Consider the following 13,178-nt stretch of genomic DNA (forward strand, 5'->3'; position numbering starts at 1 on the left):
CACTCCCACATTTGTAAACGCGCCTCCATATCAGAAGGGTCGTGGTTACGTCAGACTTGTTCCGAAAATAAACATCTGCGCGCGCAATGGATCAAGCCCCAGTGTATTGTGTACCGAATAACAAAATGTCTAAGGCTAAGAAAGTCATTGAAGAGGTGAAAGATGCTCAGAATTTGGAGTTGGATCTGTCGGAAAAAGGAATCGTTTCATTTGATGAGATGCCTGGACTCTGTGAGTAACATACGCTGGCATCGAGAGCATATTTCCTAATATGGTAGTCTGAAAAACTGGTTTCAATTCCAAGGGGGTGTGGCTACATTTTAGACCAAATGGTTTTTAATTTCGCTATTATGTTTATCAATTTTTTAAAATAATAGTGAAGTTATACTTTTTTACCTGCAAGTGCTTGAAATACTCGAAGGATGCCACTGTGGTATCCTGACGATAGTGCTTACACCCGATGAAGTTAAAGAAATGATTTCGCCCCCGCACTACAAATGCATATATGTACAGATTACCCAATTCCTTTCAACGACGGCATTAATTATCGTAAGCAACATAATGGTTCAAGTGTTTCCATCGAATTATACTAGAAACAAACATTACCAGCAATATTATGTCCATCATTTACTTAGTGCAAGAATGCATTTATATTTTTGGTCAAGGAATAATTTATTGATGAAAAAAAGATTTTGGCCGTTTATTTTGGTGCTTACATGCACCAAATGAACGGTACATTATATGGGATTTAGTTAACGGCTATAATGGCATGTGAAGTTTTGGACAACCTTTGCCTTGGAGCACTGATTTAGTATCGATGACGTGACGAGCCAATGGTTTAGGATCCTGAGGCGCTGATCAGGATGAAAAAGCATTTTTTTAAGGCTGTCACTCGCTTGAAACTATCCTAGGAGATGTGACTCACATGTTGAATTTGAACAAAGTTTCTCAACATTTTGCAATGGAAAAATAGTATTTTTCACCTCGTAGAAGGAAATTTTTGACGTAAAAATCGTGATAAACAATAAAAAGCACCTTGCAAAATAATGGAGGAGCAAATCTAATTAGTCGGCTAGCACTACGTTCTGTTGTGAGCATGTAGACTTATATCTCAGTTTAAAAGCACCAGTTCTAAATCACATGATATGTAGTGTAAATCCTGTACTTAATGTAATCCAGTAGATTGAAACAAGGTCATATAGTTGCTCTATGATTCATGCTTTTGAAATTTTTATGTGTATATGAATATAAATCCATTAAGCATAGAAGACAATTTCCCTTTATGGTAGGTCCACTTACTGTTCACTAGGATCGAGAGTATATCATCTAATTATAGAGTAAAGATGGTGACAGTTCAATAATTGCACCAGCTGGCTAGAATTAAGAAAAAACAAATCAATTGAAAAAAGAAATGCTTCAAGAACTATAGAATTGATGAAATAAGTACATAGTTTCCTCAGCATTCAATACGTGACCAATACGAGGTATGCTACCACCAAAAGGTTCATTTTAAAATACTCTATGACTGATAAACAGTGCACTCATGTCAGCTGTTCAAAATATTCAAATTATGAAGAATCCAAGCATTATTTTTTCAACTAGTCATTTAACCATCCTTATCTCCTCTTGTGGCCTCTCTTGCAAGTGCGTAGTCTAAACTATAAGAGGTTAACTTTTATGTGCAAAGTAGATGGTATCTATTCATATCGATAGCTCCATTGCACAAACGTTCAACAATCACCCTCTGAATCAAATCCACTCATCTAGTAGTACTAGATGAGCGGATTTGATTCGAAGGGCGATTATTGAACATTTGTTCAGTGGAGGTATCGATATTCAGGGATCTCACCTTAACAGAGGAGACATTAATCCATCCTGAAGGACAAAATGTCATAGAATGGGCCTAACCCCATCTTCAGATGACACCAATTAACTTTCGTACAGAACAGCAGATATGGATTCTGGAAGGAGAGAGAGCACTTTTCCTAACGTCTTATGCTTGGGCATTTTTGACTCCAGCAGCTGTGCCTGCTCTTTTTTTAATTTGCTAATTAATCACCTTGTTTTTTTATAATAATTCTTCTGTATTTCATTTCAACCATTTACGGCCAAAGGTGCGAAAATGCACCATTTTTTAATTAGTTCGCAAAAAAATATCTACTCCGATATTTAATTGTTTTTCCGTTGAAAATTATTTATTATATGATGAACTTATTTTTAAAACCATTTTCTTTAACAATTTTGACTTGATTATTTAGTCATAATTTTTCAAGTTTACTAAATTTCTTGCTCATCGAGGGCTATCAACTTAATATTTTTTTAATGAGTGCTCTAAGAATATTTATGAATCCAAATACAAATATTATAAAAGTACTATTAATGCTTAATTACTCAGATTTTTTAAAATCAAATAATATCTTTAGAGATGTACAATTTTGATAATTGTATATAATGGTGCGTTTTTGCACCTTTGGAATTTAGGGGTATGGCAGATTAGGTTTTAGGCACCGTACTGAGAGACAAATCTTGATCACTAGCAAACCTTGATCACTTATATTGTATGCTACCCTGTAATTATTCAGTGAATCAATTTAAGCACTGTTGGTTTTTAAATACCATAAAATGTATTTTCATATCTTATTGGTCTCACAGCTGTTGTCTTCTAAAATGTGGCTTCATTTCGTCATGGTGTACTAATGAGCAGTTTGATTCCCTGCGACGAGACTTATCGGTTTTGAAGTGTGTGTAATGTACAGTTTCTCAAAACAGTGCCGGTCATTCAGAAATGGATCACAGTTATGTAGACATCAATGGATCTTACCTTCCAACTCTAGAAGAAAGCTTCAAGAATAGGTATATAGACATTTGTAAGGTATGACGGGTGTAACTGGGTGATCCTACAGCTTCAAGATCAACGTTTCAGGCAACTACCGGCGGATGGTCAGGGGAGAGCTAGCAACCAATATGCGAGTTACACGTCCAATAATGTTCGGAGAGCGCAAAAATATAGTCATGCATATTACGGAGAATACCCTTTCAGCTAAATTTTGAATGGATTTTTCTCAGAAACGGTACATCTCAGAGAAAAAAGTGAAATGACAATTCTGTAGATAATTTTCCGATCTACAATTTTGGTCTGAGCAATTTTTATCATAAAACTAACCATTTGGCCAAAAAATGCAAAAAACCCATTTTTGTGACCTTTGACCTTGAATAAAATTTTTTGCACGCACGGGATCGATGGGGACTTTTCAGGATTTCATTGGAGTGGTATCCTTAAGGTTAATGCAAATTTTCAGCTTGTTGACAATTTATGCAAGGGTACCCCTATTTTTTGGGCTAATTTGACCGTGTTATGCTATATTAGAAAGAACATTTTCATTTGTTTCTAATCACCAACACCACACTATTGATTTTCACCTTTGTGGAAATTATTCCCTCTGTATTTTTTTTTAACATAACCACGTATCATCTTCCTTCTTTTCAGTCAATAAAATGAACATCACCAGGCTCACACTAAGCCATAACAAAATTCAAGGTATGATGCATGAAGGTTATTTTTACGGAACGGGTGGACGTTTACTGCAACCGAGTCATATTTTGTAATGATCTATCTTACAGTTGTTCCTCCTGCTCTCGCTGGCTTAATAAACATGGAAATATTAAATTTTTTCAATAATTATATCGAAGAGCTACCTACATCATTATCATCTATGCCAAAGTTAAGAATTCTCAACTTGGGGTAAGTTAAAAGTACATTCAAATACTGAGGAGGATCTTTCACTTTTATTTTATGGTGCTTAAATAGCATAGCTTCAAGCTTATTTTTACCGTGATTCGTATGATCGTCATTCATAAGCCCAGATATCATATCTTTTGTTTATCTTTAAATTGCCCTTAATGGTTATTTAAGGATGAATCGACTCAATGTGTTGCCTCGAGGATTTGGTGCATTTCCTGTGATAGAGGTTTTGGATCTAACATATAATAATCTGAATGAAAGCAGCCTGCCTGGAAACTTTTTCATGATGGGTGAGTAGTTAAGATTTTGAGATTCATTGGAGTTTCATCATGATCTGTAGTTATGTGTTGCAAAATTCTTTGGAAATTCTTAATTATTTATTAACATGTCCAGTGCCACAGATTTATAGGAAAATTCACCCGCTGCACCAAAATCGATGTAGAGAAGTGTGTTGACATAAAAATTATTAGTTCATAGGTCACTTGGTCATATTAGCATGATGGATGTAGCAGGGCACATCACTGATTGCTTCACCCTTGCTTATCTCATGTCGTGCCAGTCATTTTTTTTGGTTCTCATGCTCTGGTGTCGAAATGTTTTTGCCTAGGACCACTGTCAAAATTTTGCAGCTATCATGTTTACCTAGCAATTCGAGTCCTAGTCCTAGTCAGCTGAGTGGGGCTTGATAAGGCGAAAGGCATGTCAATGTCTCTGAATCAGGTTGATTTTCTAAGTAAAAGAAACAGCTCGAATACATTACATTGTCTCTCTCTTTGGAAAGATTTCTCTCTGGCTTTCAGCCATTTCAAAATGGAGGCTAATTGTAATTTTGTGAAGAATAGGCACCATTAACTCTGCAAATCCACTGATGTATCATATTGATGGTCTAAGGTCTAAACAGAAATATCTACCAAAAGGAAGGAATACACACACTTATTCTTTTGATGCAGCTCTTGGAGTCTGTCACAATCGCTAACAGGACACAAATTGAAATAAAATCCACACATTAACACTCACATGGTCCTAACAACATCACGTTGTCATGGTCATCACTTTAGAGTTGAAGTTAATGTGAGCTCGTGTTGAGCATATAAACGGAACTCTAAATGTTAATATAATAATTTTATTGTGTGATAAATTACAGCCAGTGCAGGCTTGAAAAACTCAATTGATGCAACAATGGCTGCAGGTTTTTTTGTCGCTGCACACAACCGGTCAGGGTCCTTCTCCTACTGATTTAGGGACGCTACTCCTCGGCTAAGGGTTAAAAATCCATAAGTTTTTTTGTGCATCCGGCTGTTCATGTTATGTCTTGCTATGAGAGGCAAAAAAATTTACTTATTCTTGGGTCGTAATGACTGAAACAGCACTGAACGTGTTTAAAATGTTGAAGTTATGATATATGTTAACAGAGGCGGCAGTCCCTGGGAAAGGGAAATTAAGTTACAAAGTAGAAAGTATATACCTGTCCCTGGCCCAATACATACCTGTCTCCATTGTCATGGAAGGCTTGAGTAACTGGATTATTAGAGTCGATTGCGTTTCAACCGGCTGACCATGTAACCATTACCAATGACCTGCTCAATTATTGGAGGTAGTTTACAGTAGACATTATATCATATCAAAATATTCTTACCAGAAAGTATAGAAACATAGCTTATCCTTATGATTCAATAAAAAAATCAAGTCTCTGTTGGACGAAAATTTTCCCTCCACATATAAAATAGCATATGAATCTCATAATATTCTAAGGAGATCTTATTGATAGTTTGAATCTACAATCTTTCCACTGAAGCACAATTAATACGTTTCCAAATAAATGAGAGTCCTTTGATGAATTTATGCTCTCATGTGTAATTTACTCAAAACTGCCATCCTAAAAAATGATGCACTGGTGATTTACTATATCATTGAAGAAAATATGACTGATTTATGGTGAACAGATAGGTTTTGACTGTAGTGTATGTCTTAAGAGTTTATTTCACCATTTATTATATCTTTCACTGGGCAAAAAAACATTTATTTTCTGATTAATTCCAGAGACCCTCAGGGCTTTATATTTGGGAGATAATGACTTTGAAACCGTACCTGCTGACATAAAGCAATTAAAAAATTTACAGATAGTAAGTATACTTGGAAATACAAAATCTTTACTGTGGTCTTGCATGGGTTAATATTAAATAGCCTAAATTCTTCAAAGTAATGATTTCTTAATTAACTTTCTAGTTGGTGTTCAGAGATAATGACCTCATAGAGCTACCTAAAGAAATAGGTGAGCTTAGCCGACTAAGAGAGCTACATGTGCAAGGCAATAGGCTCACTGTTTTGCCTCCAGAAATTGGTAAGTCTTTTAAATTCAAATTAAACTAATATATGTCTTAACACCAGCTGTGTTTATGAATAGTTGCAGAACCTTTCTTGAATTCAATATTACATCCATTATTTTCCAAAATACGCACTGAAATTAAATTGAATGTTAGCACAGGAACATGAAGGAATTAATTAATTGTAATGCTGTAGTAGGCCATCAGCAATTCATACGATCATTATTTTCTCATTGAATTCATTATTTTTAAGGATTAAATCTGAAATGCTGAAGGTGTTATGTTGGTCACCCATGACCATAATTATGTTTATTTTCACCAAAATGGAGGGTTTTTTTTTCTCCCAGGAAATCTTGACTTGGTAAGCAATAAGTCGGTTATAAAGATGGAAAATAATCCATGGGTCACGCCAATAGCTGATCAGCTGCAAGTGGGAATCTCACATGTCATTGACTATATTCGCACGGACACCTACAAATAGTAAGTTACTTTTCTTTAGCTATGGGGTATGGACTAAATATGTAATTGTCCTGTAGTTGTAAATGGATTTCCATTAATACCTATTTGATTTGCCAATCCATGTGTAAAAGGCTGGATTGGAAAAGAACCAAGTAAAACTACATTTTGAGGAAATATAGTCATGCTGAGTGTGTTATGAGTGCAAATTTTAATTGTATCAAATGTGCCAGAATTACAAACTTGACAGTTTTATTTATGCTTTAATTAAAGTTATCAACTGGTGATGTGGTGTACAGAAACAGTTGAATAGGGTAACTCTGGTTTTACAGCAGAAAGCAGTTACTATGATTATGGCATATGGTAAGGGTAGCACTATAGCAATTGATTTTTTTAATGGTTAGCCTACATGGAAAAGTATAGAGAAATCATCTGCATGTAAGGAAAGCTCATGTTTGAGGTAGCACGGTAACGAATCCATTTCTCCATTGATGACATGGTGTGATGTACAACTCAAAGGATAATAAATGCTAAGCTTCAACTGAAGAATGGTTGTAAGCTCATTTCAGACACATCTCATCAAAATAAGGCATCCTTGTGGTAGATAAATGAAAATTAATTGTCTCCTGTCTCCTCCTCAGTTTACTGTTACCATTGTTGAATGATGGAAGTAGTATCACATCTGAATGCCAAGCCCATTTTGGTGGTGTTGCTCTCATAATCACGTGAGGTTTCTGCTGCGATTATCTATGTTTTGGGAGACTTTCGCACCTTCTTCCTTGAACCCTCACAAATAATGTTTGGTGAATTGTCGCCATTTCCTGGACCCAGCCGTAGTATGATGGCACTTGGCTCTCTTGGAAATCTCAAGCCAAGATTTAAAGGAGAAGGAGTTGGAAAGGGAGATAGTCTGCCAAGGCTAGCGGAAGTGTGGACGTCCCCTTCCCTAAGTAGTTCGCCACTTGGGCAGTGGTTGGTCAAGCCGTGAAATTTCAGCATGAATGCCCATAGACGCTCAGTTTGAGCGCTTGCTCATGTTTTGGAGTGGTCCTCTGGTCAGGCTACAGTTATGAGAACTCATCGCTGATTGCTGAGAATCAAAATACAGTGGAACTTGGTTAGTATGTTCCTCTTTAACACGGCGATTTCTCTCGGTCCCGGTACTATCTGAACAAAATACAAGTAAAACTATTTGGTTGGTACGTTTTAAATAGTGGCGCTACCCTGGATAGTATGCTCAATTACTTGCTATGAAGCAACCCGCATGTCGATTCCGACTATCTTCTGAAGTTGTTAAAACCTTCGACTTCATAAGTTATTTTATTATTATCAGCCATTGACCCTCTTACTTTCATCCTACACCTCTCTTTCTATGAGCTTAATGCATCCCAATGCATTTCTCAATGCGAGGGGTACGTGTGTCATCATTTGACAAGTGTTGGGGGAGTAGACGATGTTTAGAATCTCCACGCGAAGCATAATGCAAAATTACTTGATCTCGGCACAAGAAATAGAAAGTACATTCGACAAATTTTAAAGTAAATTTCAACTGTATAATTTAAAAATGTGCTTGTAATAATCTTTCAGTGCATTATTAATCGTCATATCAATGTCGATATTTCAATCTTTATAATAATTAATATCGATACCTCCACAGTACAAATGCTCAATAATCGCCTACCGAATCAAATCCGCTCATATAAGAGCCAAACAATACGAATCCGCTCAGCTGGCAGTAGCCAGAGCATAAATGCTCACCTCCAATTCGTCAAGCTACTGAGGTGAGCATTGGTGCTCTGGCTACTGCCGGCTGAGCGATTTCGTATTGCTGGGCTCCTAGATGGGTGGATTTGATTTGGTGGGCGGTTGTTGAGCATTTATGCAGTGGAGCTATATAGTTGAGCTATATGCAGTGACCTAGGGTTTCAGGGAGCCAGGTATGTCCTTCAAAACTACGCGTTTCTACACGTTTGATAAGCGATTACTACATGCAGTATAACTGCCGCTGCTGGATGCCCACTCGTGGCAGTAATTTAGCACGCGCTCCGGAGCGAATCACCCCGCGCGATCTTTTCAATGTTAACTTCTGGGGTACCGACGTGACGGCACGATGCTTACAAGAAAAGCAAACGGGAGCATTTTAAAAATACGTCACTAAGGGAGAAACTCCCCTGCCTGCCGCTTGTTTTTGACCTAGGGTTTCAGATGACTGACTCACGCTGAAAACCAAGGCCACTCAGTTCCCCTTGGACTTGCGACCGGGGAAGGGGAGGGGGGAAGATAAGAAGTTTGTGTAAGAGGCGCACCCCTATTTTCGGCTGCAATGTCTGGGAAAAAAGGTGCGCCTCTTATACGCGCTTATACGGTAATTTTCCCTAGGAATAATGGGCACATTCAATGGGAGTGAGCGCTTCAGTCATAGAATTTCCCAGTAACTTTAATTGCCCTGTAGGCATTCAATTTGCACATTTAGTCATTTTTTGGAGTAGTTTGTCGACCGCAACATACCTTAGCACTTGTCACTGATTGGCAGGAGTTCAGATAGCAATGATAGATTACTAGAGGCAAAGATTATCGGTGAATAAAAACTGTGAATTTCGTCATGAAAATCTGTCAATTTCGGTTTAAAATTTCGTCATAAAACTGCAATTTCGTCATAAAAAAATACAGTTTCGTCATAAAAATTCACTCGTCACAAATATTGTTTTTTATCCCAAGAACAATAATCACCAATAAAAATGCTTATTGGCATCTTAAATATATTTTTAATGGTAAAAACCATGACAAAGAAGGGTCAAAGCAAATGCTAAAGGAATAAGTTAAGCATTTGTTACATACACATCATAAACACTTTTTGCTATGTATGTATGTATTTCAACCGCATACCGCTTGACAAATGCGGGATTTATATATATGGGGAATATTTTTGATTGGTCTAAATTTCATTGTCTCATTGGCCTGCATGATGTAAAAAACTTATAGTTTTTACTTAACAAATTGATAACAAAAGTCTTTAAGGTCTTATACAAAAAATATAATATCAACACATGCAATTACATGTGTTTGTCAATTATCTATATTTTTTTAATATGCCCTCTGAGATTATTCACACTCTGGAATTTAAAATTGGCTGAATCCTTATTTTACTAGAATTGAGATCCATTGGTCAAACTTGACTTTAATTATACATTTTTGGAAGTTTAGTGGTTCTTTTATTTATATTTCCATGCATGGAAAATCCTCTTCCTGCATCTACATTTGCCACAGGTATTCACAGGGTTTTCACAAAATTTTCTACAAAATGGGGAAAAATCATTTTAAAGGGCAAGAATTAGTGGAAGTACTGAAAATTCTTTTCCTTCTTCCTGAACTGATCTAACAGAATCCTTCAAAGCAGAATAGCCAAAAAGTTCTTGAGTTTCTGTTAATGATTATATGAGGACATAAGCAACAATTGTGTCTAAGTCCTTCACATCAGTTATCAATATACACCTTGAGTTAAATAATCTTCCCATGGCTGTAATAATGCTCCTCCCTGGGTCACTATACAAGGAATGACAACTTGATATTAGTCTTTATCCTATTTGCTTCAGGACCTCACACATGGAAAGTTTCACAGATTTTTTGAGACTATTAAGCGAAGATTCATTTTCTTTTCCAAACTGTGCATTGCTGACTAGGGTAAAGGAATTCTATAAATTAAGGTTGATTCGGTTCTTAAATTTTTTCGGCTCTCGGTACCGTTCTGGTTCTCCCCCATCAGTTCTCGATACTCGGTTCCAAGGATGAACTCTATTTAAATTTGCCATTAATTCAGGTAATTAAACAACCACAAGAAGTGAATGAAAATAATTTCACGAAAAATGTTAATTAACAAGAAAGGTCTGTTAAAAAAACTCAAGATCGCCTCCATAATTTTATTTACCAAGTAAAAAAGTTAAATAACACATTGTTAAGAATGCATGATCGACCAACATGTCTCATTACATCAGGCAGCCACTGGTTCTTTTTCCAGGTTTTTTTTGTAACTTCTAAGTGAGATTAAAATACATTCTGTGATGTAACTAGCTTAAATTGTTACTTAAATTGACAACTGATTTGCATGCTTCACTCTCGCAGTTCTTCGACTCGTTTGAAGACATCCATAGATCTATAGTATGTTGAAAGAACGTCACCGTGCCGTGGCCGGCTGCAGGCGAAAAGTCAGCTTGTTTGAAAGCGGCCTACGTGGCAGCGACTACAGAATGTTACAATTTTGGCGAGAGCGACAAATTGACGACCCCTTAAATGCGCGTGCTAGGGAGCAACTCTCAAAAGAAGAAAGACATTGACGACATGCAATCGGAAAGTAATATATGCGTTTTCAAAACTTTTTTTTTTACTTTTTGGCCTTGAATACGCTGCGAACCATTTCGGATTTGGGCGCCAAATTCAAATCCTCGCAACAGTTCTGAGCCGGTTCCAAAGCACCGACTTTATGCGCTCGGTTCTTGATACCGGTTTTTTAAGAAAACTTAAAGTAATGGGGTATTTTTTACCGGCAACGGTGGAAAATATCGCGCCAAATTCGCAGAAAAAGTGCTTAAACGCGAAATTTCGTGGAACCAAGTGAATTTCGCGCAACCTTGAAAATTTCGCGTTATATTTCGCGTTTCGCGAAAATTCGGTGCCCCTATAGATGACAAAGAGTGAGTTGCTGTATGATGAAAGAGCCCAACCATTGTGCTCACCCAACTTATTCCTGTCTGGTAGGGTGAGGATATGTTATGGAGACAGGAAGATTTGAGAAGAGATTATTTTGTTATAGTTTTTAAATATGTAGAGAAATGTACGGAGTGAAAAATTTCTAATTTTTCGATTAATAAAAAAGCATATTCTTGCTGGTACATGACACTAAACGTTTGTTTTGGGTGGACTAGAAAATTTTTATTTCTTATTGATGAAATTGAATTTAAATTATGAAATTATAACCTGAAATTGGCAGCTTTTATTCACAGTAAATCTTTCCCTCTAAATATGAGTCATTGCCTATGCTATCCTCTCGATGGGGAAATAGTTGAGCTCTCACTCCAGTGGAGGAATCGGAAACCCACGGCTTCACTTGAGGATGATTGCTTGAGGTGCTCAGCTTTCTGCCCAAGGAATTTTGTATCGCTTACTTAGCTGTCGAGATTCATCCCATCATTTTATCTCTCCCTTTTGTCAGTCCCAGAAATATGGTCATCAGTGTGTGTGTGCAGAATGGGAACTTAGAAATCCATGTTAATCTCTCAAATGGAAGACATGAGTGAAAACAAGAATTAATGTCAAGAATATTCCGATTGAAGATTAATTTTACTCTTCAGACAACACCACTAAGAAAATATATGGGTTACCACTCTTGCAAAGCTTTTAAAATGTCCTCCCCAATACACGTGGTCTTTTCCCTCCACACAGTTTTCCTTGAGTGACAGGATTTCCTCTCAAGGGGTGTTCTATAAATTTATTGCGTCATGATGCTTGAATGTACATTTTGCAAAGCAGTTTGTTAAAATGAAATCTGCAGAATTAAAACTTATCAAAGCGGTTGAAAATGCATGATATAATTTAAAATTTTGGGGTGTTATATATATGAGTAAATTAATGGCAAGAGACTAAAATATGATGGTCTGAATGGACTTAATTTTCGGCAGTTAGATCTCTCAGCTGATGAGCAGTTCCACCCAATAATGAATTTATCTCTTTTCCAGTTTGTACAGCAGGCATGTAGCCGCTAAAGGTGCACCACAGCCAAAAACAAATGACAAATCGAAAAAGATTTCACGGAGAAGGGAGCATAGTTGAGTGAATCAAGAAATAGAGTTGAGGTGGAGAGAATTGGTCTTATGACAAAACTGCCTGGCAGTATTCTGGAGATACTGTATGCAATCTGCCAAAATTCTGTCTCCCCTTCATGCGATTTGAAAAGCTACGCATCCTGGAAGATTGATCATCAATTGGATGCATTGTAGTGCCTTCCTGTCATCAAAAACTTGAATGCCTGAATCTCTGCTTACCTATTGTTTAATCCATGAAGAGCTGAGCTTGGAAACAATGATAAGAGTAAAACAAAATATGTATTGCATCATCTAGCAAAATAGGATAGGTGAAATAATTTTATAAAATGACGTTTCATATTAATATTGCTGTTTGTTAAATGCATGATTACTAAATGCTTGTTTGTTATTTTAATATATAATGATTCCAATTTAATAATTTGTTTTTCCTAATTGTTTGCTGTTTAACCAAAAGTCTAATGCTGTCTATTCTATTTATACAAGTTTTTATTGTCACTTTTTTATCAAATTTATACCTCACAAAAGTAAAGCCTACTAGAATCCTCTACTCCCCCAGTACAGAATTTTATTTTGCATAAACATACAAAAGAGTGCAGTACTTGTTATTTAGATTTTGTATAACTTCATTTATTCGTTTTTCAATGCTGTATTATTACTGTCAAATTACCATACTTTTAGGTCCTATTTTATTTGTCCTGTATTATTTTAGTGACTGCACATGAATACTGATTCATTGTATGCATCATAATCATTAATTCTCCTAAAACCTAATACTTTTTATTAAGCTTGATCGAAACTGAAAAAAGGCCTGAATTGAAGAGAGTTCTAGTAAGAAAAGCA

The 13,178-nt window shown here is 36.4% G+C and overlaps 1 protein-coding gene across 1 annotated transcript; it reads left to right on the top strand.

Moving 5' to 3' along the window:
- The first annotated feature begins 6 nt into the window (after positions 1-6).
- LOC124155725 (ras suppressor protein 1) lies at positions 7-13,128 on the top strand. Its single transcript, XM_046529789.1, has 8 exons — positions 7-231; positions 3,488-3,538; positions 3,622-3,742; positions 3,914-4,032; positions 5,783-5,865; positions 5,969-6,083; positions 6,414-6,546; positions 12,252-13,128. Exons 1-8 carry the CDS (start codon positions 87-89, stop codon positions 12,343-12,345), a joined length of 861 nt encoding a protein of 286 aa, XP_046385745.1. The 5' UTR covers positions 7-86; the 3' UTR covers positions 12,346-13,128.
- Positions 13,129-13,178: the final 50 nt, after the last annotated feature.

This window comes from Ischnura elegans, chromosome 1 (genome assembly GCF_921293095.1).
Source record: "Ischnura elegans chromosome 1, ioIscEleg1.1, whole genome shotgun sequence".
Taxonomy (NCBI): domain Eukaryota; kingdom Metazoa; phylum Arthropoda; class Insecta; order Odonata; family Coenagrionidae; genus Ischnura; species Ischnura elegans.

Excerpts from the sequence above, each read along its gene's own strand:
- LOC124155725 (XM_046529789.1), top strand. The coding sequence starts at position 87 with ATGGATCAAGCCCCAGTGTATTGTGTACCGAATAACAAAATGTCTAAG. Across the intron at positions 232-3,487 it reads TGATGAGATGCCTGGACTCT|TCAATAAAATGAACATCACC; the intron begins GTGAGTAACATA and ends CCTTCTTTTCAG. Across the intron at positions 6,084-6,413 it reads TGTTTTGCCTCCAGAAATTG|GAAATCTTGACTTGGTAAGC; the intron begins GTAAGTCTTTTA and ends TTTTTCTCCCAG.